Source organism: Protopterus annectens, chromosome 8.part0, assembly GCF_019279795.1.
Source record: "Protopterus annectens isolate FY-2018-M chromosome 8.part0, PAN1.0, whole genome shotgun sequence".
NCBI classification, from domain to species: Eukaryota; Metazoa; Chordata; order Ceratodontiformes; family Protopteridae; genus Protopterus; species Protopterus annectens.
The window spans coordinates 630,069,326-630,093,583 of record NC_056741.1 but is presented as its reverse complement, the minus strand read 5'-3'; the positions used below and the strand labels follow the sequence as shown (position 1 = coordinate 630,093,583).

The 24,258-nt window shown below is 38.9% G+C and overlaps 1 protein-coding gene across 1 annotated transcript in view; it reads right to left on the bottom strand.

Moving 5' to 3' along the window:
• Positions 1-24,258, bottom strand: part of LOC122808956 (calcium/calmodulin-dependent protein kinase type 1D-like) — a 1,068,410-nt gene that overhangs the window by 323,495 nt on the left and 720,657 nt on the right. The window contains exons 5-6 of the mRNA XM_044080114.1: positions 22,951-23,089; positions 4,746-4,869 (exon numbers count right to left, since the gene is read on the bottom strand). Coding sequence (XP_043936049.1) covers positions 4,746-4,869; positions 22,951-23,089 — 263 coding nt within the window. The remainder of the gene's footprint in view (positions 1-4,745; positions 4,870-22,950; positions 23,090-24,258) is intronic.

Sequence of the window (24,258 nt, the reverse complement as noted above, 5' to 3'; positions counted from 1 at the left end):
TACTCTCTAAAATTCTAAGAACAAATTTAAACAATTTCAGTTACAGATATAGGCCTAAACATGTTCATAATAAAGTAAACTGGAAACAATATTCAGTTATTCTGCAATATGTTGTCTATATATCTATATCTGTCTATGGGTCCCCTTCAGTAGAGTGAACATATACCAAGTTCGAACCTCATATGGCCAAGACCATATGTTCGAAATTGTAAATGTTTGATTGGACTAAATGGAGATCTCCATACAGTGCAGAACGGGAAGAGTTCCCCTTTCCGCAATGTAGTGTGATCTCGGAGTTGGTATATTTAAGTAAGAGGGGTGTGGGGGGAGCAGGCCCGATACAGACGTTTAATTTTGTTTTTTGTTGTTTTTTATTTTTTTTACTTCAGTGTTCGAACTATTACAAGTTCAAACATATGGTCTCGGCCATATATGGTTCAAATTTGTAATATGTTTGATCCCTGTATATATATATATATATATATATATATATATATATATATATATATATATTTCCCCCCTGTGGCAAAAGGTGTAAATGCAGTGAGCTTAGAGACAGAGAACAGGTGAAGGATTCAACTCCATTTTATAGATAATTTTGGGTTTGGGACTGATATAATTGTTAAGGTGTTTATATCACAGTCACAAGGTACAAGGTCTGACTCTCACTTTTGAAAGGGAAATTGTCTGGGCTTAAAATGGCACACTAGGGCAGCTATTCTAGTACTTACCTATGATCTATCTATATCAATACATTTTGGGGGGTACTGGCATAATGGTCAAGGTCTTTACTTCACAAATGCAAGGTACAGGTTTTGATTCTGACCTCTATTGGCTAGGCTTGTAATAGTCTGCAGACTAATAGCCTAATAATAGGCTATGAACTATAAATAGAGAGAAATGTGTGTATCTATAAATATACAATAGCATACCACACACACACACACACACACACACATATGTATATATATATATATATATATATATATATATATATATATATATATATATATATGCTTTGGCCCCACATGGGGAGTACAGAGGGGCTTGTCCCAATACAACAGAAAACGTTTTTTCTATCTTTGCCATGACCATGAATAATACAGTCATGTTTTTCTTACTCTTAATCACAGGTATTTCTGAGCTATCCTGCTTCAATCTCTCATAATAGAAGCAAAAAGGCTTAATGTTTTTAATCACTTTGTAATTAATCAACACAGAAAAGGTGGAGACATAATTGTCTACTTTCTTAACACACATTATTTAGTGACTTCAGTCTTCACGGATTTGCCAGAGAACCACAAATTTTATTGGGAGCATAATAAGGAGTAACTTTAAAACAAAACATGATTGTAGGGGACTCTAAGGTTATTCAGCATACAGTAATCTACACAATGTTAGTGTATGGTTTGCTTCTCTTTTGTTTTAAACTAAAAAGTGTGAAGATATGAGGACTTAAGTGCAGACATGACTCATTTTGTAGCTAGTTACAAAATGAAAAATGACTCATTCAATTTATCCCTTTAAATTCTCAACTGAAAAAGAAGCAAAAAAGATAAACACATATTTTGCACTTGTATATTTAAACCAATACAATTTATTCCTGCAACAAAGAAGAAATATCTCTCATGAAATAAATATTTTTGGGCAGCTGGTTATACATTGGTTAGGTGCATTATATAATTACTATCATATACAGACGTTAGACATGTTAAGCTCGCTTCTTGTTTTGCCATGAGTGAGACAGTAATACTTGTATACCTTCTGTCTCTCTATATGTATATATATGTGTGTGTGTGTGTGTGTATACACACACACACACACACACACACACACACACACACACACACACACACACACATACCATACTTCTCAGCCATTCAGATTTTTGCAGAATGTCTACATTTTTGTCTGATAACTTTACTCTGCTCCTAATAACATGAGTGGTCTGGCAAATCTCTGACATACATTTGATTTTCAGACTTCATATCCTTTCTAAAATGCATGCTAATACAAATCCTGTTATTCTAGCAACTAAATTTGTAAAAGCAATATTTAAATTCTGCACCTGTTTTGGGGCTTTTGTATCCCCATTATTTTAGAATTTGTACAGATTTTGTTGTGCTAAGAGGTTGAGATGTCCGAGACACACAAATCTGCGTGTGTGTGAAATACATATATGTACGTGTGTGTGTGTGTGTGTGTGTGTGTGTGTGTGTGTGTGTGTGTATATATATATATATATATATATATATATATATATATATATATATATATATATATCAAAAAATTGAATACTCATTGGGTGCAAAAGTTTTTGTGCGTGTAAAAAATGCAGAAAATAAAATGAGTGAACTGTCAATTCTGTAAAATTACATATGGTTGAGTTAAAGTTTGAGTGTGTAGGTAAGTTGGGGTCTATATTAGAAGCAAGAAAACCCTAAAATGCCGGTGCTCGAAGTTGCTATTGTGGGGGGCTGCTCCCCACCCCGCTAACTATATATTCTAACTCTGAGGTCACACTACAATGAGGAAAGGGCAAATATCCCACTCCTCACTGTAACACTCCCACTTTCGATTCCTGCCTTTTTTTATCATGTGAGCATTCGCGGTTTAGGGTTTTCGTGCTTCTAATATAGACCAGATAAGTTGGAGTCTACAAGAAAATCAATGGTTGAATGAAAAAAAAAAACAGTGGTTATGAAGCTCTGCAAGAATCTGTGTTACAGCAGTGAAAGTGCTGGCAGGGCAGGGTGAAGGCAGATCTGTGTTACAGCAGTGAAAGTGCTGGCAGAGCAGGGTGAAGGCAGATCTGTGTTACAGCAGTGAAAGTGCTGGCAGGGCAGGGTGAAGGCAGATCTGTGTTACAGCAGTGAAAGTGCTGGCAGGGCAGGGTGAAGGCAGATCTGTGTTACAGCAGTGAAAGTGCTGGCAGGGCAGTGTGAAGGTAAGGGTTAACGAAGGAGATAGATAGGTTCAGTGTTGTGCACTTTTGTATTGTGTGTGTGTGTGTCATTTTGTCTTGCGAAGTGTTACTGTTAGGGAAAGGCTTTTTATTAATATAACTTGTAAGGCTGGGGTTTAGATTAGCACACATCAGTAAGGTGGTGTGGGGCAAAGCAAACTTCCAACCTTACTCATTTGTGCTAACCATATCCCTAACCATAAACATACCACTGCCGCAACCTCAACCTTACATGTTACCATTACTAAAAAAAAACGTTTTTAACATGATGACAACTGATCTGGATTTTTTTTGGTTGGAGTTTACTGGTATGGGATTTTTTAGTAGAGAAAAAGTATTCAGTACTTTGCGAGTTACTCTTAATGGTGATTCTGTGTTTTATGGTTCTCTTTTTCGTTCTACCATTAGAGTATTCAGCCTTCTAGAATGGTATTTTATATATACAGTAGTTAGTTCTGAATGTATGGAACTGCTGTTCTGTCTTTCTGTTGTGATGCTTTTTCATTAGTACTTTGGTATAACCGGGCTATTTTATTACTCCTTTTGGAGCATAAGAACAGTGCTTCAAGTTATATAATTTTATAAATTGATGAAAAGAAGTCTGTGTAGATGAGACAGACAGGATTTGGAACTGTAATGTACAAGTATCAGTAGCATAACAGAGTAAGACTATGTGGCCCATCCAACCTCTCCCCCTTCTTTACTTAATAATAAAGTCAGCCCCATAGCATACAGGAATGAACTCCTGACTGCAGCCCAGACTTACCAGACATCACAGAAGGTAAAGCTGTGAAAAGAAAAAATGATAAGGAAATCCTGTTCCCTTCTTGGATGGGGTGGGGAGTGGATACCACTATGGCATGCTAGCTGCACACACAGTTCATGAACTTTAGTGGAGAAACCATAAAAAGGATGGCGGCTGCTATGCCATTAGGTAGGTGGGCAAAAGATGACAAGTCACCATGCAAGTACAATCAGCTCCCTCACAGTGCCATTGCCTGCCTACTACTAATGTCACCAGCATGTCTTGGATCTGTAGTGCTAACACAACTAACTCAGCAGATAAAACAACAAACTTTCCATAGACAGCTTTGATGATGCTGCAGACTCTTTCACCTGTCCACTGCTCAGCCCTGTTGATCAGACAAACTGCAGCTGAAGACGACCAGCCTAGGTCTGGAGAGAAGACAGAGATCGGAAAACACTAGGACATATCAGTTAATCAAGTATCTGTATAATTGCTGATTCCCTGGACCTGCTGCAAAAAATATTGTATATTACAATGACCTCTTAACCTTTGCTTCCCAGTAACAATTAAAATGATGGAAGACACCAATGCTTGTGTCCTTAAGCTGCAAATGGAGTACTGACAGCTGTACTATTTCTACCTGTTCTCTGCTGGTGTTGAATAAGATAGACAAGTCATACTATTTATTACACTGACAAAAATCCAAGTTCTGCTATGGAAAATGATTGTTTCAGCATTTATGTTCTAATCTTACAGGTTGTTAAGTCTAAGTAAAACTTTTTACTTATTCCAGGAGCACTCTCTTATCTTATACATTGCAGAGTTAATGCTATGTTTTTGCACACAGTATTTCTGTGGCGAGACAGAGCTGACTTTCTAAGCATCTTGTTTACAGAAAAATGCTTCTCATTCTTCTGTGACTGAGTATAGGCTTCTTTGCTTCGTCAGCTTGCAGAAATTCAGTGTACAGCAGTTAAGTTGAATAAATATGCCAGCATAACATATAGCAACCTTATGTAAGGATCACCCTACCAACATATCCTGGAGTTCCACAGGCTGTTAATAGCATCCCTTCATCTTCAAATTTTGAGAGTCCAAAATCTGAGATCACTATCTTGGAATCTTGATAAGGTGTATCATAAAGTAAGTTTTCAGGCTAGAAATTGAAAAAAAAGGCACAAAATTATTATCTTATGCCTACCAAAGTTCACAAGCTCTATTACAAAAAATGCAGTATGAAGGCAGATATTAAATTACTGTCATGACTCACTGCAGTGTAATTCAGCCACCCATGCCGCTAGGATGGAAAATAAATCAGTGACAGAACGGCAGGGTGTATGCTCAGAAATAACTACTGCATGCAAGCATGAAGTGACAAAAACCTGCAGTCCAATGGCACTTCTGTAAAATAAATGTATCAGTAGACAAGTCTGTGGCTGACAGCATTTTTTTTTACTTGGCATGTTCTCAGACAATGAATGCCTGAATCCTTAACTTTAAAGGGCCGTACATTTTTAGAATGCTCTGATATTCCAATGTTTTACTAAGCTGATACTATTACAACCCATGTGAGTGCATCTGGTACCCTAATTTTTTTTTTTATTCAACCATGCATTGAGAGAACCATGAACATTTCCTTATTAGTAATCCAGTGTGGTTCAAAAATGGTTCACAAATCTTCACTCAGTATGTTTAATTCAGCTGACAACTTCCAGACAATTGTCTATCTATTGTGCGTGTTTAGAAAGCAACCCTTTTCAAAAATGACACTGAGAAAAAATTAGATGCTGTCAACCTACTCTTTTACAATTGCACCATTGTGCTAAATTTCAAACTAAATTTTAGAGCATTTATTTATACCAAGTAATTAATATGAACCAAAGAGTAATCGTTTGCTATACCCCTCCTGATTTTCAAACGTTATATTCACTTGTTCTGTGAAGCAGTTACCAGCTGATCAGACAGCTTCTCTCACTTCATCACCTCAGACACTCTTGTCCACCCCTACAGTGTACTTGCTAGTTTCCTGATTTAGTCATTCCCTCATATAGAAAAACAACGACATGTACAGTACAACCACCATCACCTGCTCTTGTCTCTATTAAAATGTTTCATTTTTGTGATTTTATTTCAAATGCAATCAGATGTGCATGACTCTGGAATCTAAACTGCTTAACATTAGTAGCATTGTATTACAATATTCCTGCTTGGATAACATCACTCTTACAATAGTCTGTAACATGGTTTTAAAGCTCATGTAATCCTAGATGTAGCAGTTCAGTTGTATCCCTCTCAGTTGTCTAGAACATACCCATCTATTCAAACCAATCTTCATGCAAATAATAATCTGTTGTCTGAATGTTATTAAATTTATTCCAAGGTTAGAATTGTTATTCCTTTTTCAATCTAAAGGCCATGCTAATTAACTGAAATAGAGTATTTTTGCTGATTTCCAGCCTCATCTAAACTAGATAAGTACTTTACTTACACTTTTGACATTTTAACTCCTGTTATGTTTTACTCAGATTTCTACCATTTTTAGCTTCCGTAAGTGATCTTTTAGTGGAAAGCATTTGGTCTGCACTCTAGTGGGTGTAAAGGATAGCCTTATATACTTTTTGCTTAAAATTCAAGTGTGTGCTGTTGTGATTGACCAGAGGACTATTTTGCTTTGTTTGATGAGTTTGTCTGCCAGTATAAAGTCATTGTGTTTGCATGATGTTTGGCTCATTTACAAAGATATCAGTAATGTTTGGGAACCACACCATTTGAAATGGTGCTTTTGTTGATTTCCATTCTCAGTTAAGTGAAGTAATACTTTATTTTGCTGCATTGCGCTTGTTCTTGATATTGATATTTTATTGCGAATTCTCGGCTGGAGCGCCTTCTTTATGGTGTCTTCATGTCCTCCCCATGGTCGAGTTACATTTAAAGACATGCAGGTAGATGCGTGTGTGAATGGGTGTGCCTTCTTTGAAGGTTAGGCATCGGGGTGGCAACTCGGCAACGTAAAAAATCTGCTGCCAGTCATTAGCGGACCAGAGTTCCACTGTGGTGACCCCTAACTGGGAAAAGCCGAAAGACACAAAATTGTGATATTTGTAGAAATTTCTGTACTTTTTAACTTCTTTAAGTGATCTAAAACTGTAAATGTTTGGTATACACTCTAGTGGGATAGAGGGTGGCCTGTTATGTTCTCTGCTTAAAATTCACTGAAGAAACCTAAGAGTATGCTTTTCTGATTGGCCAGAAACTATTTTGCTTCGTTTATAGTCTCTCTCTTCAACTGTATAAAGTTGTTGCATTTGCATAAAACAGCTCATTTGTGGTTAACACAATGCTCTGTATACATGAAAGTACTTAGAATTTCAATTTTACCAATAAAACCCACATCTGAATTTTCTTCAGTACTTAGTTGTGCAACGAGCAACTGGTTTGTATGTTGAGTAGCTCTGGCACACAAGTTTAAATGTAGAGTGTAGCCTTTACCCATATAGCACCCACACAAGTCAGTTGTAAAACCTTCCTGTACCACCCTTGCAATTATGCAATAAGTATCTTGAACTCTGAATATGCGCTCTATTATTATCTCTGTAGACAGCTTGGTAGAAATGGGCATCTTGAGATAATGTAGCAATTTTCTCATGTATACTGATAACCACCTAATTCTTAAGCAAACTAATAGTGTATGAGAGATTTAGTTACAGAATATCACTGGATGCAAGACTGTTACACACACAGACACTACTATTACCAAGCAGGTTGCTAGAGACGCACAATACCACACTGCACCCACTGCACACAGTACAGAAAATACAGAGACCCACATATACTAAAGTTCTTAAATGCAATCTACTGAATCCTGAAAGTCCCATCAGATGCAAACATAGCAACAAGTACCCATAGCAACCTCGAAAACACTGAACTCAAGCAGCACCCACCATGGATCATGCACCTAAAACTCAGAAGGTCTTCGGTCCATAAGGCAAGCCTCCAAACAACCAAGCATCCCAGTCATAGGAGTTTTCATTGTGTTACACACTGATGCTCCAATCACTAGCCTGAGCACAGAGAGCGTCACGGTCAGCTAGCTGCCTATTGGGATCCAGAATTCACCACAGAATGCATGCACTGACGTCCTTCCAGCACAAGTAAACATATGACTAAGTCATAGTACACGTCGGAATATATGACCTGAGGCATGCCCCCTCTGAATATATGAAGACAGACTTGATGGAGCCCTCAAAATGCATGTCCAAGGTAGGTATGACCCTAGACCTGAGCAGCATTTTGCCCTCACTAGAATGATGCCACAATATTAACAAAAAAATTATTGGCTTTAACAATTGGCTTAGCTATTGTATATCTGCCTGGAAAGACAAGGCACACAGTCCAAGCTGCTTTGCCAGAGATGGTTTGCACCTGTCTCTCCAAGGCTTTTGTATATTGGCAAAAAACTTATTCACTTCCATAGTGCCTTTTTTTAGGCAAAGTCAGTCTACAAAAGCTTCCAACATAACAAAACAAAATTTGGAAAAGATGAAGGTATCACTACTCAATGCTAGGAGACTAAACAGAAAACTGCACTCCCTACAGGCACTCTCTATGCTAGAATGCATCAATATTAGCTTGAAGAATATTGAGACCATCCCATCAGTGCAAGGTTTCAGTGTCTACCACACATTCAGATCCACTGCACTAGCTGAAGGCACTTAAAGGTTTGACATTCCTATATTTGTAAAGCAAGGCTATACCTCCAGACTCGTTAAGTAAGGTAATGACCTGGAACTTCTCCATTTCTAACTTGCCACTAAGGAAACCCATTATCCCACTGAAGCCCACAATAAGATGCCCTCTTTGTTCCTTTTGGCCCAGGACTCCTACCTCTGTAATATGGAAACCATAAGCCTTCAGCCAAACACCATTCTCTTAGGGAATTTCAATTACCTCTCCATCAACTGTGAGACATATATATCCCCAAACATGTATGCCCAGAGATTTCTGGACTTCATAAATACAAACTCACAGGACCATCTAGTCTGTACCCTAAATAGGGGAGGAAAAAATCTTGGACTTAATTCTTACAAGTATAGAACAGCTCTGCTCCTCTCCAGTTGTAACACCCTCCCTAGTCGCTTCAGAATAAACAAGAGTCATATTCACGATACGAATGAAGCAAGAAGCACATCCAATTTATTCAGAGATTATGCCAAAGCAAAGTTATTAAAGCTGAGTAATGACCTGGCAAAATTCAACTTTCTCTTCCACCTTGAGGACCCTGCAGCAAATGCAGAATCCTTCACCACCAAATTCTATTAACATGTAAATAACTGGATAGAAGCATCTGTCCCCTATAAAATAAACAAGAGACCAAGTTTAAAAGTAAATCCTTATGGTGAAACACTAATATAGACAGGGTCTGGAATAAAAGGAAAAAGCTCATTACACAAAAACAAATCAAGCTCATTACACACAAAAACAAATCAAGCTCATTACACACAAAAACAAATCAAGCTCATTACACACAAAAACAAATCAAGCTCATTACACACAAAAACAAATCAAGCTCATTACACACAAAAACAAATCAAGCTCATTACACACAAAAACAAATCAAGCTCATTACACACAAAAACAAATCAAGCTCATTACACACAAAAACAAATCTAATTCTGGAATTGTCCAAAAAACCCTTTGCTAAGGCTAACAGAGAACTTTGGACCCTGATTAAATCAACCAACACTATACGAGGTAAAACTAGCAACCCAGAAAAAGAAAATTACAAAGGCTTTTTTAACTATGTCAGACCCTCAGAAATAATGTTCAAAATTGCACTGAGCTAATAGTAAACAATACCACATACTCTAAACCTGACCACATAGCCAATCAATTAGGAGATTATTTAGGTCAAACTTTGCTCTCATATTCCCCCCTTGCCTAGACCTCTTATCAGCGATCACATCTCCCCCTCAAATCTCCTAGAAAAAAGTCATCAGTGCAGTATTCAAGGCCAAGAACATTCCATCTATGGGGCAGGATAACTTACCAGGATGCTTATTGGCCAGCTTGAAGTACATTCTATCAAATCCCCTACATAGGCTTTTCAGTAGTAGCCTCCAAACAAAGTCTGTACCAAATGAATGGAGGATTGCAACAGTCAACAGTCAACTCCCTACACAAACATGGGGTGTCAGCTGATCCAGGCAACTACAGACCTCTAAGCATGACCACCCTTATTTGTAAAGCTATGGAAAGGATCAATAAAAAACAGTTCTTTTTTGTTCTAGGCAAAAGCTCACTTTTACCTCCAAACCTCTAAAAATCCTCAGTCTTCTGAATACCACTATTGAAAATGTACTTCAAATACCTATGTTGGACCCTTTCCTAAATTTCCATATTTACTTGGATTACACACACACACAAAAATCAACTCGGTCTTATTCTAGGTTTATAGGATCTCCCCTTTCCTACCCAAACCCTGTAGGAATGCCATGCATCTTACATGTATCTTACAGGCACAGCTATAATATGGACTCCCTTTGATTTCGGCAGCTTGTAAAAAATGCATCCATCATTCAGTTAATCTAAAATGCCATATGGAGATTCTACTTGCCTCTCAAGTGTATAACCTTAATATGAATGACAGCTTTCCCTTGTTAGCCTCCAGACTATTAAGAAATGTGCCAACATGCACCTTTAGACATCTTAACCACTCAGATGCTTTCCTCTAAACTCCTTAAACTAGGCTTTACTGCAGAAACCATTCTTTCTCAGTCCTTGGCCCCAAACTGCGAGAACCTCAACCTTCTTTTATTAAAGATCATTCATATTGTCCCAAGACTGTAGGAAAATATAACTGCTATCCCTCAAGTCATATAACAAACTCTACTACCCTTCTTCTCTCTACATACCTTGCTCTGACTCTATTATTCAATGTGAATCTTTGTGATATTCACTCAGTAAATAAATGGATTATATATTGTGTTTTGTCAGTTACTCAGTATATAATGTCATGTATCTATTGCCTTTATATCCTCATGCCAACTCTGATATTCACATTGCAAATAATTTATGTATACACTGCATTTTCTCATTCACTGTATATAACATGTTTTGTGTTTACCCCTTGCTGAGACTGAAACAGATTCAGTGAGGTCAGTTCTCTACCCTGGTTAACAAATTAAAAAGGCACTTTAGTTAGAGCCTAAAACATAATGGCAATGTCCCAAGGGAGAAATGATCCCTGACAGGAGGTCTTAAATGGATATTTTCAAGAAGGCCTTAGACATTTTTAAGGAAGTGATGGAAGCCTGATTGTGATCCACATGAAAATCAGAATAGCTACTAACATTTTGATAGTAGAAAAACTGGAATTTTTCTGAAACTATTCTACCACGAAATTCAAAACTGATGAAAGAGAAACAGAGAAGGTGTCTAAACCTCCAGAAAAAGCCACTATGGTAAATGGTTCCATTTGCTAAGGCAAACCTTTCTGATTTTGGCTTCTGTGAAGATGATAAAATATGAACAACTGGAGCAGACAGCCTGGCATCCCTGGTCACCACTGAAATTAGAGAAGCCATGAGGTCAATTTCAGGGGTTGTAGATTTTGGTGAGGCTGACCTGATGAATGATATAGAAGGTCTGGATGAGGGTGCAACACCCATGAAGGATGTATTAGGTGAGGCCAGTAAAAGGGGAACCAAATGTGCCAGGGCTAAAAGGGAGCAATGAAAATCACTTCATCCTTGCATCTTCTGGCTTTCTGAAGAAACTTTATTATCAGCAGAAATGGTGGAAAGACAAAGGAGACCCATGAGCCAAATGTGGAGCATTCCTTGGTGTTTGCCCCAATCCCTCCACATTAACAAAGTAACTGCTGCTCTTGTTGTTTAGAATGAAGCAAAAAGATCACAGCAAGGTTGGCCCCAGCAACTGAACATCTGTTTTGCCACTATTTGATTGACAACTCATGGAGCAGAAGAATAGATCTGCTCAGTTTATCAGCCAGAACATTGGAAATCCCTGGGATGTGTGTTGCAATTAGACAGTGACTGGAAGGCATTGCCCATTGCCACACTCTCATAGCTTCCTGGCACAATGGATATGAATGGATTCCTCCCTGCTTGTTGATATACCAGACTAATGCCATTTTGTCTGCATGAAAGGAGATCACACCCTAGAGGAAGGAGTCCTGAAAAGCCTGCAATGTTAGCAGAACTGCCCTCATCTGCAAGATACTGATGTGAACACTGTTCTCTGTCACCAGCCAAGAACCTTGAACAGTCTTTTCTTTGAAACGCCCCTCCCAAACCTGAGAAGGGAAGCGTCCATGGTCACAGTGGCTACTGGGTATGATGAGGAGAATAGTTGACCCAATGATCTGATGGGGGATGTCAACCACAAACTGATGTTTTTCCTGAATGTCGGTGTGAGTGATACTGGTGCATGAAGGGAATGAGACACCAAGAGTCCACTGCAGGACCATCATATAATACCTTGCCTGAGAGACTCACATGATTAGACAAACATCAGGCCCAGAAGCTGAAGAATAAGTCTTGCTGGGGGACAAGGATGATGAAGGACCTCTTAAGCAGCCTGGACTGAGGGAGCCTGGCTATTTGAGTCTTGGTGCCCAAGTGGCATTCGATAAACTCTATCAAATGTATTGGTGTCAACTAGCTCTTAAGATTGATAGTAATTCCCAACTGTGGTGCTAGATAGAGAAAGAAGTTCCTGCACTGGACTAGTAGATCCTTGGTTGGTGCAGTGGGGAGCCAATCATTTAAATATGGAACACCTGGAATCCCTGCAGCCTGAGATATGCTGCTACCACTGCGATGCATTTGATGAAAACCCTGGGAGCTGTGGTGAGGTCAAAGGGCAGTGCTCTGAATTGAAAGTGACTGTCTCCCACCCTGAAATGGAGAAATCTCCTGGAGTGCTTTGCTATCATGATATGGTAGTAACCATCCTGTAGATTAATGCAGCATATCAAGTTGTTTTCCTCAGAAGCAACAGAATGGACTAAACTATAACCATCTGGAATTTTGTCTGATTTATGAACTGATTGGTGTGGCTTAGCTCTAGGATGGGCCTGAGGTCCCCTGTTACTATAAGAACCTTGAATAGACTCTGGATCCCGATTGGTCTGGGGGGACTTGGTGGATGTCTGTTTTCTAGCAGCTTTCTTACCTTTGCTGCTAATTCTTTCAGACTGGTTTGTACATCAGGAAATTTCTTCTTTCCCTGAGGAAGGAAAACAAAGGGAATAATGTAGATTCTGCTGATTATCCTCTGCACCCAGGAATCTTAGTGGATGGCCTGCTAGGGTTGAGGGTGCATTGATAAGCACTCCCCAGCTAACTCCAGAGTGTGTCAGTCAGGCAATCATTCAGGAGTGCTGGTATGGTTTATCAGTGAAAGGACCTCAAAATCCCTGGTTTTGCAGTCCACCTCTGCCTTGGGGTGACATCTGTTAAAGTTACTCCCCTCGACCCTGGGATGTGAATAAGCATCCTGGCCAAAGCCCTGGGTCTTTTGGAACCACAGCTTTCCCCCCCTTTCTGGTATTGAGAGAAGGTCCTTTGTGGGGTACAAAAGTGTATGCCAATTGCAAACACGGTCTTACCTTCCTGCTTACTTCTGGTGAGCATCTCTTTCACTTTATGCCTGAAAAGGGTTGAACCATCAAGAGGAGTATTCACGTAGGATGTCTTAAAGCCTTCTACAATGTTGCACAGGCATATCCAGACATGCAAATGGATAGCTATGCCTTTGCCTGTTGCCATTAGAAAGCAGATACATGGAAACATTAGTTATTGACTGAGAGTAGAAAACTGGGACTCCACTGACTTTTGGATGTCTGCAGTTAGGTTACCAGAGAGGGATTTTGGCAGCACCTTTATCAAGTCCCTCTGAAAGTGAGTCATATGAACTAGGTAATTCAGTGCTCTGAGTGCAAAAGTCGTTGAAGCAATTATCCATTTCAGAAATTTGCCCAATGCCTTAGATTATCTATTAGGAGAATGAACAGATGCGCTATCGTCTAACAACTCCCTCCTTTTGGCTGTTACAACAACTATAGCATCTACTGAAGACCCTTGCTCCAGTGGGAACTAATCATGGGGGGGGGCAGTGAAATCTTATCTGGTTTTCATGGAACTAGTTCCACCACATCAAGTTTCTTCCTTGCCCTCTAAGAAACTAGGTATATTAGTTCATAAGCAGATGGAAGCACCAAGGAGGTAAAGCAGACCGTGCTTAATGCCTCAAGGAACACTGACTCTGCAGGAGATGGAGCTTGGAGGGACCAGCCCCCTCTTTGTTTTATTGGCTCCTGAATTTTTCCAAATAAGATGTCTTCTAGAGGGGATTGTGGGAAACCATCTCCCTCATTGAAATCTATGTCTTTGATGACTTACTCCAGTGAGTAGTTCAAATGTTCCCTCCTTACAAATCCATTTCCAAGGAATCTCTCTCATGTGGGCTTCTGAGGAAAGTTTGGAACTAGATGGGGAGCTTGCCTGGCAAGAACCCCGAGGCAGAAGGAGGCTGACTGTCCCTGTCAATTAAGATGCATGTTTACAGAAACAGGATCCACAGGACTTTCTCTCTTCTCTGGACCTGGAGAGAACCTTCTCAAATGCCTCAAAGGCCAAAGGCAAACCAGCACCTATGCAAGCCATAAAAGGAAAGGGTGGAGTGCCCTTGACTCTGACACAATCCAACTCCAAGACTGACAACAGCACTGATCTGTTGAGCACTGAGGCACCCAGGGGAAGGGATGGTTTTGAGAACTTTAGAGTTGATCTGGCCCCCAAGCCTTAGCTGTGAAGCTTCATCTCTGAGAACCATCCCTATCAGATGAGGCTGGAGTCAAGACAGTGAGGGAAACTGTCAGGGTCAAAGTTGAAGATGCTGTCAACTCCAACATGGGTGCTGTATGGGGCAGACTTGGCTCCATGGACTTCTTATCCAACAGTAAGACTGGAACTGGAGTAACCAATGTAGGGGTGGTATGGGCCAAACCTAGAGCTACCAAATAAGTAGGTGCTGGGATAACCCTGATTAAATCTGTATCTGAATGATGTTTGCCATCGTCCTGTTAACATCAGCTTCTGAAAGACTTCTCGAGGAAGGGAAGAACCTAAAGGATGAAGCCACTGACAGTGGCCGAGATGATCAAGTGGCAAAGAAGTTCTGAGGTGAAACAGAGGGAATTATAGGTAGGGGAAGATGACAGAGCTCTGGATCCAAGCTTCTGAAAAAGCACCAAGGTCGAATCAAATCAGATCAAATAAACCAATTTTTGAACTGGATGAAAAAGACATCTGATCACATTTTATGTAGTACTAGAGCAAATATCATCATAATGGAAACATAACTAAAAAGCAAAAGTTATCTTGAGTTTCAATTGCAGGCAGTTTTGATGACAAGTATTTGAAAACGTAATACCTTCCCATTGGTGATTATAGCCTATTATTGAACACATCTACTCTTCAAACAATGTGTTTAAAGCCTACTCTTGCAAACACAAACTTCCACTTCACTAAGAACAGCTGGCCAAATTCTTCTGTTTTTAACCTAAACAAACCAGCCAGATATGGAGACCCTAGAGTTGACCACTTCAGCAAATGTGGCTCCTTCAGTAATAGTCAAACTCCACCATTTCAACACCCATCTCCAAATTACAGTCTGGGCACTTCTTTGAAGGGTGTTTACCTGAAAACTTGATTCGAGCCCCAGCTGCTGCTTATTGGCTATGTGGAAGTTAAATCCATTTTACTTATCATCCTTCTTTGCTGCCATGAGATAAATCAAGCACAACATTTCTACCCATCTCACAGATGTACCATCACCTGTCCTGTGTGAATCTTATTCCTGTGATTAGTATCCTCTCCCCATTCGGATTTCTTTACAATACCTTCCCATCTCAAAAGCATCTCCCTTTCTCTCAGCCAACCCAATCCCCTCTCCACTTCTTATCACCTTACCCAGCCAATAAAGACATCCTTTCATATTTTCTACATTTTCTGGCCTTTCCTAGCTGCCAGCCACTACATACCTACGCCATCCCCCATAACTGTTATTTCTGTTCTTTCCTATCATGGCCAAATATTCCCACCCAAAGAAGTTGCTATTTCAATACCCAACCAAAAAAAAAATTACAAGATAAAAGAAACCGTTTCTCATAAATATGTGAAACAAGCTCTGCAAACTGTGTCCATATTGAAAAGCCCCCTGTACATACTCACCACATACAGTATTTCACCATCTTCTCCTACTCACATCATCAGTAGGCTGAGGTATCCATTCAGCTCCAGTCTTTCAGTTTTTTAGCTATTGACAATACGAGCTATGCCAAATCAAACTCTGATTAGCCCTACAAACCACTTCCCAGGTTTCCCTAACTACACCCCACACTGTCACCCACATTTCTTCCCTCTTCCTCTCCTTCATTTCTAGGTACCAACTTTCTTCAAGCTGTCTCATACTTTCATCCTCACTTTTCCCCTCAAGTCTATATATGTTACATAAGATGTTAGTCTCCACCCCAATGCCAAGAAATCTACTTCACCTTAGGTCATCTTCTCGATTTCCTTTGGTCTGGGTCTCCTCTGCATTCACCACTAACTGCAATTATTATATTTCAGCCTGTCTTCTGTGACCTCAAACTATGAGTAGCTTTATGAAAAGGTTTCCACCTGAATAGTTCCCTAGCTATATTAAGTGTTTACTCCCCGTGCCCTACTTTTTCTGTTTTTTTTCACACTGAAGCATCCCCTGTCTTCTCCTTACTTGTCATTACTTTTCACAACATTTTTCCACCTGTGGTCATTTCGTATCGGCAACATACCAGTTTTAAGCTGATGCCCAAAAAGAACGATATAAACTAATACCTAAAAGGTCCAAGGATACCAGTTTTAAGCATCTGCCTTGGTCTTATGTACTGCTTCTTCAATTCCTTATCTGGCCTACTCCTTGCTCATTTAATATCTTAGAAGTGCACAGCATTTTCTCTAAATACCTAAATCACCAAATTCATCATGCCTATCTATTGGGGTAGATCTGACAAATTCCAACCCCATTCATCTTTTGATCTATACAACTGTTTCTTCATATCCTTTGCATACCTCTCTTTGGATAAAGCCATAAATAATGGGGGGATAAAAGACCAAAATAGGGACAATTTTTAAATGTCGCTCCTATAAGCTTGGAAAGTTAATAGAATAGCAGGGTTTGCATTAGCATTAATTTTCTCAAGGGTATTTAGTCTGAAACTCAAATGTCTGTCATAGTTTTCAATCTTCAATGATTTGCTAATGATTTGCCAGAAAACCACAATTTTATGAAAAACAGACCAAAAATGAGGCAAAAATCTGGACATTCTGCGAAAATCTGTACACTTGAAAGGTATGATCCTTTGTCCCACCCCCATAAATCTTCCCTGCAGCTTGGATATTATTCAAGCATGTATTATGCAGAACAATCACCTTGACAATATTTGCTCTCAACAATAAAAGCACATATCTTCTCTCCTCTCCTCTCTTCTCCACTAAAGACTCACTGGCTCACTGGTGCATCCACACTAACACTACTGTACTCTCCAAAAGAGACAATCATAGACTTCTAGGAGGAATACCTTGGCCCAAAATGATTTGAAAAACAAATAATTTAATGCAAAGTCTCCAGTAAACTGGTTTGATCATCATGTTAGAACAACTAATCACCCACAAGAGTGTTGCACCTTCTAATCCTCCAAATCCCTTCCTCTCTAACTGATGAAGCTACTTTCATGTCCTTTGCACCATGAATTCTGTTGCTAACTGCAACCAGTAATAGGGACAGGGGGATCAGTGTTTTGTCCTTCATGTTATGTTAACCAGTAAGGAGACATTCCCATTTACTGCATTCTTCAGATGTTTCGCCATGAATAGTTATGACTTCGCTAATAAAAAATTCTCCTAACTGACAAAAATTTATTTAGGAAACTCCAAGTCATAGTTTCAACATTTTTTTAATGTCAAATGCAATTTGTAAAGGACTGCCTGGAAATCTAACAAATGCCAAAAATGCCAATTATCTACCAAACTGTGACGTTTAAGAAAATCTACTAATTTCACAAACACCAACTTTTTTCCAGATTTTTCCAGTCTGGCCATCAACACTGTTAGATAAATTTTCATATTGACATTTATGAGAAAGACTGCTATCTATAATTTGTTGGTTCTTCTTTCCCACTCTTAGGTAAAACAATCATCGAAGCCTCTTTCTGTGAAGGTGGTGTTAACATGTCCATACAAAAAAAAAAATCATTGCATACCACCAAAAAACATCCCACAAGTTTACAGCCTGTTAACTTGTAGAAGCCAACCATAAAACCATTCCTTCACCTTTCTCATATTTACTCATTTCTATTATAGCCATTATTGACTCACTAACCACAGACGCCACCCCTTCTATCTCTCTTTCATCTTTCTCCTTCCAAAATGGTACTTTCTACCAATTCCATTCTTAATCTTAACCACCATCCTGGCCGGAATAAAATTCTTTATAGAAATTTGCAGTTGTTATCAAAGCTCTCACAGATATTACCTACAATGTCTCTTAAAATCTGTGCCATCTGCTTTTTCCACCTATCTTTCAGTTTATAAGCAAAAAGCTTCACCTCAGCTTCCCTCAGTACCTACCAAGTGTATGTGCAGATGGGCTCAGTCCTGATTCTTTCTTAATCCGTTGATTACACTTTTTTTCTGCAGCCATATGCCCTTTAGTTTCTACCTATCTTTATCAGCAACTGTCTCCCATTTTTTTTTTCTATTTCTTATTTTAAATTTCTTTCCAGTGCATGCATTTAATATTCTTCTTTTCTTCTCTGCCCAGATATTTTACCTATATGTCTCCTCCACCATGTCTTTAATTCCTCCTACCATATGTCTTCTTTCTCTGCAACAAGCACACCATTCCCTTTCTTAACACATGGCACATATTTTTTGACTATTTCATCTTCTAAGGATATAATCATAGGGCTCCCACTTCCACGTGCTACTTCCCTCTCAAACAAGCCATTGTATTTATGTCTCTGACTTGCATACTATTAACCTCCCAAAATATCCCTCATCCATGAAAATAAAATATGTTCTACATATCTGCACTATGTTACCCCTAGTGAAAGTTAATCCTGCCCCATGCCCTCCCTTTGCTTCCCTCACTGCCTTTAAACATTCTGAAACTAGATTAGAGGCCATCATTCTCCTACATCTCATCTTCCATGGTCACAGTACCCCCCCCCCCCCAGTGATAACCACAAAACTATAGCATTCTTTTCCACTTATTGCCACAAAAACTAAGCATTTTGAGTCATCACTGTTATGCTGATAAAAGGAGCCTGGTACAAATCACAGGTTTTACTTTACAACTTCTCACAGTCTGTCTCCACACTCTACAACTTTAGTTGCCCTGTCCTTTTCCCTTCAGTCCATTTTCAGCATCCTAATATCCTCACATCAAAGTTTCAAGGTCTCCATTTGACATGATTTAGTATCTTGCCCCCAAATTGTATCTGGTCATGTTTTACTCAAACCTGCTGATTACCTTCACCTTGTTTATAGGGCTACTAAAATCAATCACATTCTGAGCCTTACCAACTGTAACCCGATCCCATCCCTTCCTACCTATACATGAGAAAAAAATCCATGCTTGTTTTAAACCTCCAAGAGATAAAAGAAAATGGCAAATGTTCTTGCAAAATTAATCTGACGACATTTGGATTATAGATGCTGAGATGAATAATAGTAATAAAGTAACATGAAAGCAAAAGTACAGGATGAGTCTTCAATGTATATATGAAATGCAACAGACACTAGTTTAGTCTTTCACACATATACTGCCCCAGCAGAATGTACATTTCCACTGAAGTAACACCAGTAATGAAATATACACATACACACCCCCCACAGACATATATTCACACTATTCCTGACAAGTCAGAACAATGATTTTGTAACTCTAATTATGATCATTCACCTAACACTAAATCTAACTCCCTACCCCCAGAATGGTAGCTGCTTTGTTTTTTCACCCATGCAAGAAATAATTACCCCAGGAATACATTTCAGGTTGCCCTTAAACTCATACATTGCTTCACATAAGATAGATCATTGGTCATTAAGAGTGATTGCATAAGTGTCCTTGTCCGCTAAAGACATGCATTTTTTGTGTATACTGCTGATGTTTAGTTATTTTTAAAATGTAAACATTCAAACTGTTGCTCAAACAGTCAGCACCCCCCTGAAAGGCTGTATTAATAGGAATTTATTAGTGATTATGTAATTACCTTTTGCTTTCACAAGCAGCATGTCTCTAACCCCCCAAAAGACACACACAGTATTGAAAATGAATGAGATCATGGACATAAGGTATTGCAACTTGCTGGTGTCCCCTACTCACATACTGCCACTCTGAGGCAAACATCCATCAAACAGTGTCTTACCTGGTTTCAGAGATATAAAAAAAGCAGATGAACTCTAACATCTGCTGCAACCAGTTGAATGCCTTCTTAGGTGACCAACGCCAGAATGGCAGGATCCACTCATATCAGTTGAGTAATACATATGTCAACCTCCTTAATGTTGACTGCAAAGGGCTGGCAAACTGAACATTGACACATTAACACACATATGCTGAGAAAGAAAATCGGTGCAGCCCCACATCCCCTGTTAATTATATAAACTAACTCAGAGCTTGCACAATTCATGGGAAAAGGGAATATTCCCCTACCCGAGATGGTCAATATCACATAACCGCTCAGTGATCTACACACATCAACCAAATGTCATCAATTAAACAAATGTCGGCAAAGGAGCAGTTAGACCAAATGTAGGTCATACACACACACGTGTGTGTGTGTGTGTGTGTGTGTGTGTGTGTGTGTGTGTGTGTGTGTGTGTGTGTGTGTGTGTGTGTATGTATATATACATCATACATCATTTGGGACTCAACTGACATACTAATTCCAAATTATATGACTTCCTTCAGAACTTAATGAATATCTGCTTAGAATGTAGCAAGTTAACTTAAGCACTATTTGTAGCGGAAACAGAATAATCCATAAGATATTTAAGCAATAAACAATGACATGGTGTGGTATATTGAAGATTTATCCATGGTTGATATAGTTTAATTATGAGGGCGAAGCCCGATTGATTAAAGCCAAATGTGGGTAAATTTCAATATACCACAATCACAGAGTCAGTTGTTGCTATTATACAATGACATTATTTAAGAAAAAAAAAAACATACTTTACATAAATAATGTCTTTGTATAATGGTACTGTACTATTCTTACATGGCTGGTGGTACCCTGCTGCTTTGTTTTGATGTACTGTGCATGCGTATGGGACTTGTGTTGCCATGCATACCGATTACATCAATGCTTTGAAAATGGAGCAACAGAGAAAAGAATGTCTCCGTTGCACTGTTTGTTTTCTTTTTTTCTTTTTTTATAAAAAAAAAGTTTGGGCTAATTTACGGGTAGGAGAGAGACAGAATGGAGGAAATGCAAAGAAAATCAGGTGCATGTCTTTAGTTTTAAATAACGTACCTGATTTTCTTTTCATTTCCTCCATGCTGCCTCTCTGGTATGTCCGGAGTCTGGACTTTACATTTTTTTTTTTTTTAGTTTTTATTGAAAAAATAAAAAAAGTTATAGAATATTCAAACAGAAAGAAGTCCGGGTGACCGGATATTTTTCCATTGGTATATTCTGGGATTTACAACGGGCACGCTGGTTGGGCTGGCCAATCAGCGTGCACTTTTTGAAATATTAAAGGCCAGTCACTGTATAATTCTTTATAGTAAACAGTTCAAAGCAATTCACCCTTTTTTGCTCCCTCATAACAATTTCAGTAATGTGCTCTTATTTCTCTCTTTATTTTGAGATCAGAGAAACAAAATGCCATAGCAACTTCCGAAGAGGATCTCCTGGAATTATTTGCATTCTGACTACCTTTGTTGGACTTTGTTTCCCACACAGGGGCAGCCACAGACAAGAAGTCAATCAATATGAATTTATATTCTTTTTCTAGGAAGGGTATAGTTCTGCATTTAAAATAATTTATTACATAGTATAAATGCAAAAATTAGTATAATTTATGTAATCTGTGAGCTCCAGACAACTAAACCTAATGGAGGAAATTTGCACAATACACTTACACAAAGCTCTAAAAAATGCCACACAAGCTTGCCAGGTTAAAAAAAGTTCTTACAATTCTTCTAGACAAAGTAGCTCTTTATGTCAAATTAAGCTTATATTGAATGACAATGTTTAAAAAGTCAGATCACAAAAAGACAGAGATTGAGGAAAAATGTTTCTATGCTCAACTATTTTGAGTGAAATAACAATATTGCAGATCAATAAAATGCAAAGTTTGCCATTTCTTAAGACTTCTCCACATATGTTCCATATATACATATTTCTCTATATTCCTTTCATTTACATATTGCAGGATACAGAGTCTTTTACTCAAACAGCAGTAGATGTTCTCTATGTTTCATTTCCTAGACCACAGGCCTCAGTGGGCCATTGCGGAGTGGTTATCAGATTCCTATTCATTTACTAGAATGGTGCTCTGAACACCATGACTGTCATGTACAATGCATGCATCACCACTTGTAGTTAGTAGATTTTCAGACAATTCTAGCATATGTTTTTAATTTCCACATGGATATCCGCTTTCCTCCCTACAGGCTTGTTTTCCTTTGCGACTTTTGTTCACTACTAATTCTATTATATTATGTCTAGATGTCAGTCTGCACATGTATGCATCCAATTTCTCACTGTTTATCCTCAACTGATCACCATATAGTTTATTTGCTAATTATAACTAAGTTTTCCATGGTGTTGCTCTTTCTTTCGCGAGTTTTGCCTCTCTTCCTCTATGCCTATATTTACTGCGTCATGTTTAGTTCTTTACTGTACTAACACATCTCCTCTTAATCTCATTTCATTTTGTGCCTTCTTCTCTCAACAAATGTGATCTTTTTCCATCTCACTCATCCTTTGTCTTTCCAGTGTTTTACTACAAAATGTTTGTGTTGCTTTCAATCCACCTTGACGCAAATATAAGATAATCATATGAGAGCTCAACACCTGATAAAAATCTATGTTACATTCAGTTCTTTTGTTCTGTTTTAACTCGGTGACAAATAATTTGATAGTAACAGTTCACCTTACCTTGAGGTCCCTGTGTACGATGCCCAGTTCATGAAGGTAGTGGACAGCATCCAGAACCTGCTGAATTAGATTGCTAGCATCTTTCTCTGTGTAGGATCCTTCCTCAATGATCTTGTCAAACAATTCTCCTCCAGTCACCCTAGTAATTACAGGGAGAAGGTGAGTGATAAGGGGTGTACAGGCTGGCAGATTACACAGTGTACAATCACTGCCATCTGTTACACTTTATCAGTCAAAATTTCAGAAAAAACGTTTTGAGATTCACATGGCTAAGAAGCACAAATGCTGTGGCACAAGCTGCAAACTGGCATAACAGGACATTGCCTACCTCTACCATCAGTGGCTTGTGTTCAATTGGCATCTTGGGTGTTGGAGAGCTGTACAGGACAGGGGATTGAGTGATAAAGCTTTCCTTGCTTGCTCATTTCAGTGAAGTTAATAGTAGTCATGGAGATGCTTTCATGAATAAAGCACTTACTGTAGGCAAAGGATTCCACAAAAGTATTAAAACTTGCAAGGAAGGTAGGGCTTATAAGAAGCTTTCACCTCGCATGAGGAAGTAACATTCTGATAAAGAACACACTGCAAGTTGAAGCCTGGCAGCACTACCAGGGCAAACCGAAAGAAACTTTCTTTAGGTGCAGAATAAAAATATATCCGAGATTCTTACCTTTGACAGCAGTATCTTAGGGATCTAAGGAAAGGCAGCTTGGTATATCGCAGGTATTCAACGCAATACATTTTTGCAGACACAAAGACACACACACACACACACACGCGCAGACACACACACGCAGACACAGTTTTCTGATAATTTGAAGAATCAGCACCCAAGCAGGTAAATAAGCATGCCCAAGACACCCAGTAATAACACGTAGACATGATAAAAACACAAGTGTTCACAGATGCTGTCTTAAATAATGGTCCTGTTGGAAAGTGGACTGGTCTGGTGTATGACTCTGGATGTAGATTGGGGGGGGGGTCGGATGTGGATAAAAAACCCTCTTGGGTACTAATAAAGCACAATATATAAAGGTAACAGGGCTTGGATGGCTGTAAATAGTGGAGACCAGCAGGTGTATACCATTACAGTCATAATTACATATCTGTGACCTAAGAGTAAATATGAAAAAATTTAAAACCAAGATTAATGCCCAATTTTTTTTTTTTTTACTCCCCTCTCCATAACTATTAGCTGCCACCAGTTCTTCTCCTAATTCACTTAGTCTGCCAGACCCTCCTTAGCCTCCCCTCAAGAGCAAACTGATCTACTTCCAGGGGCAGTGAGTAGATGGAGGGTGCTGGTAG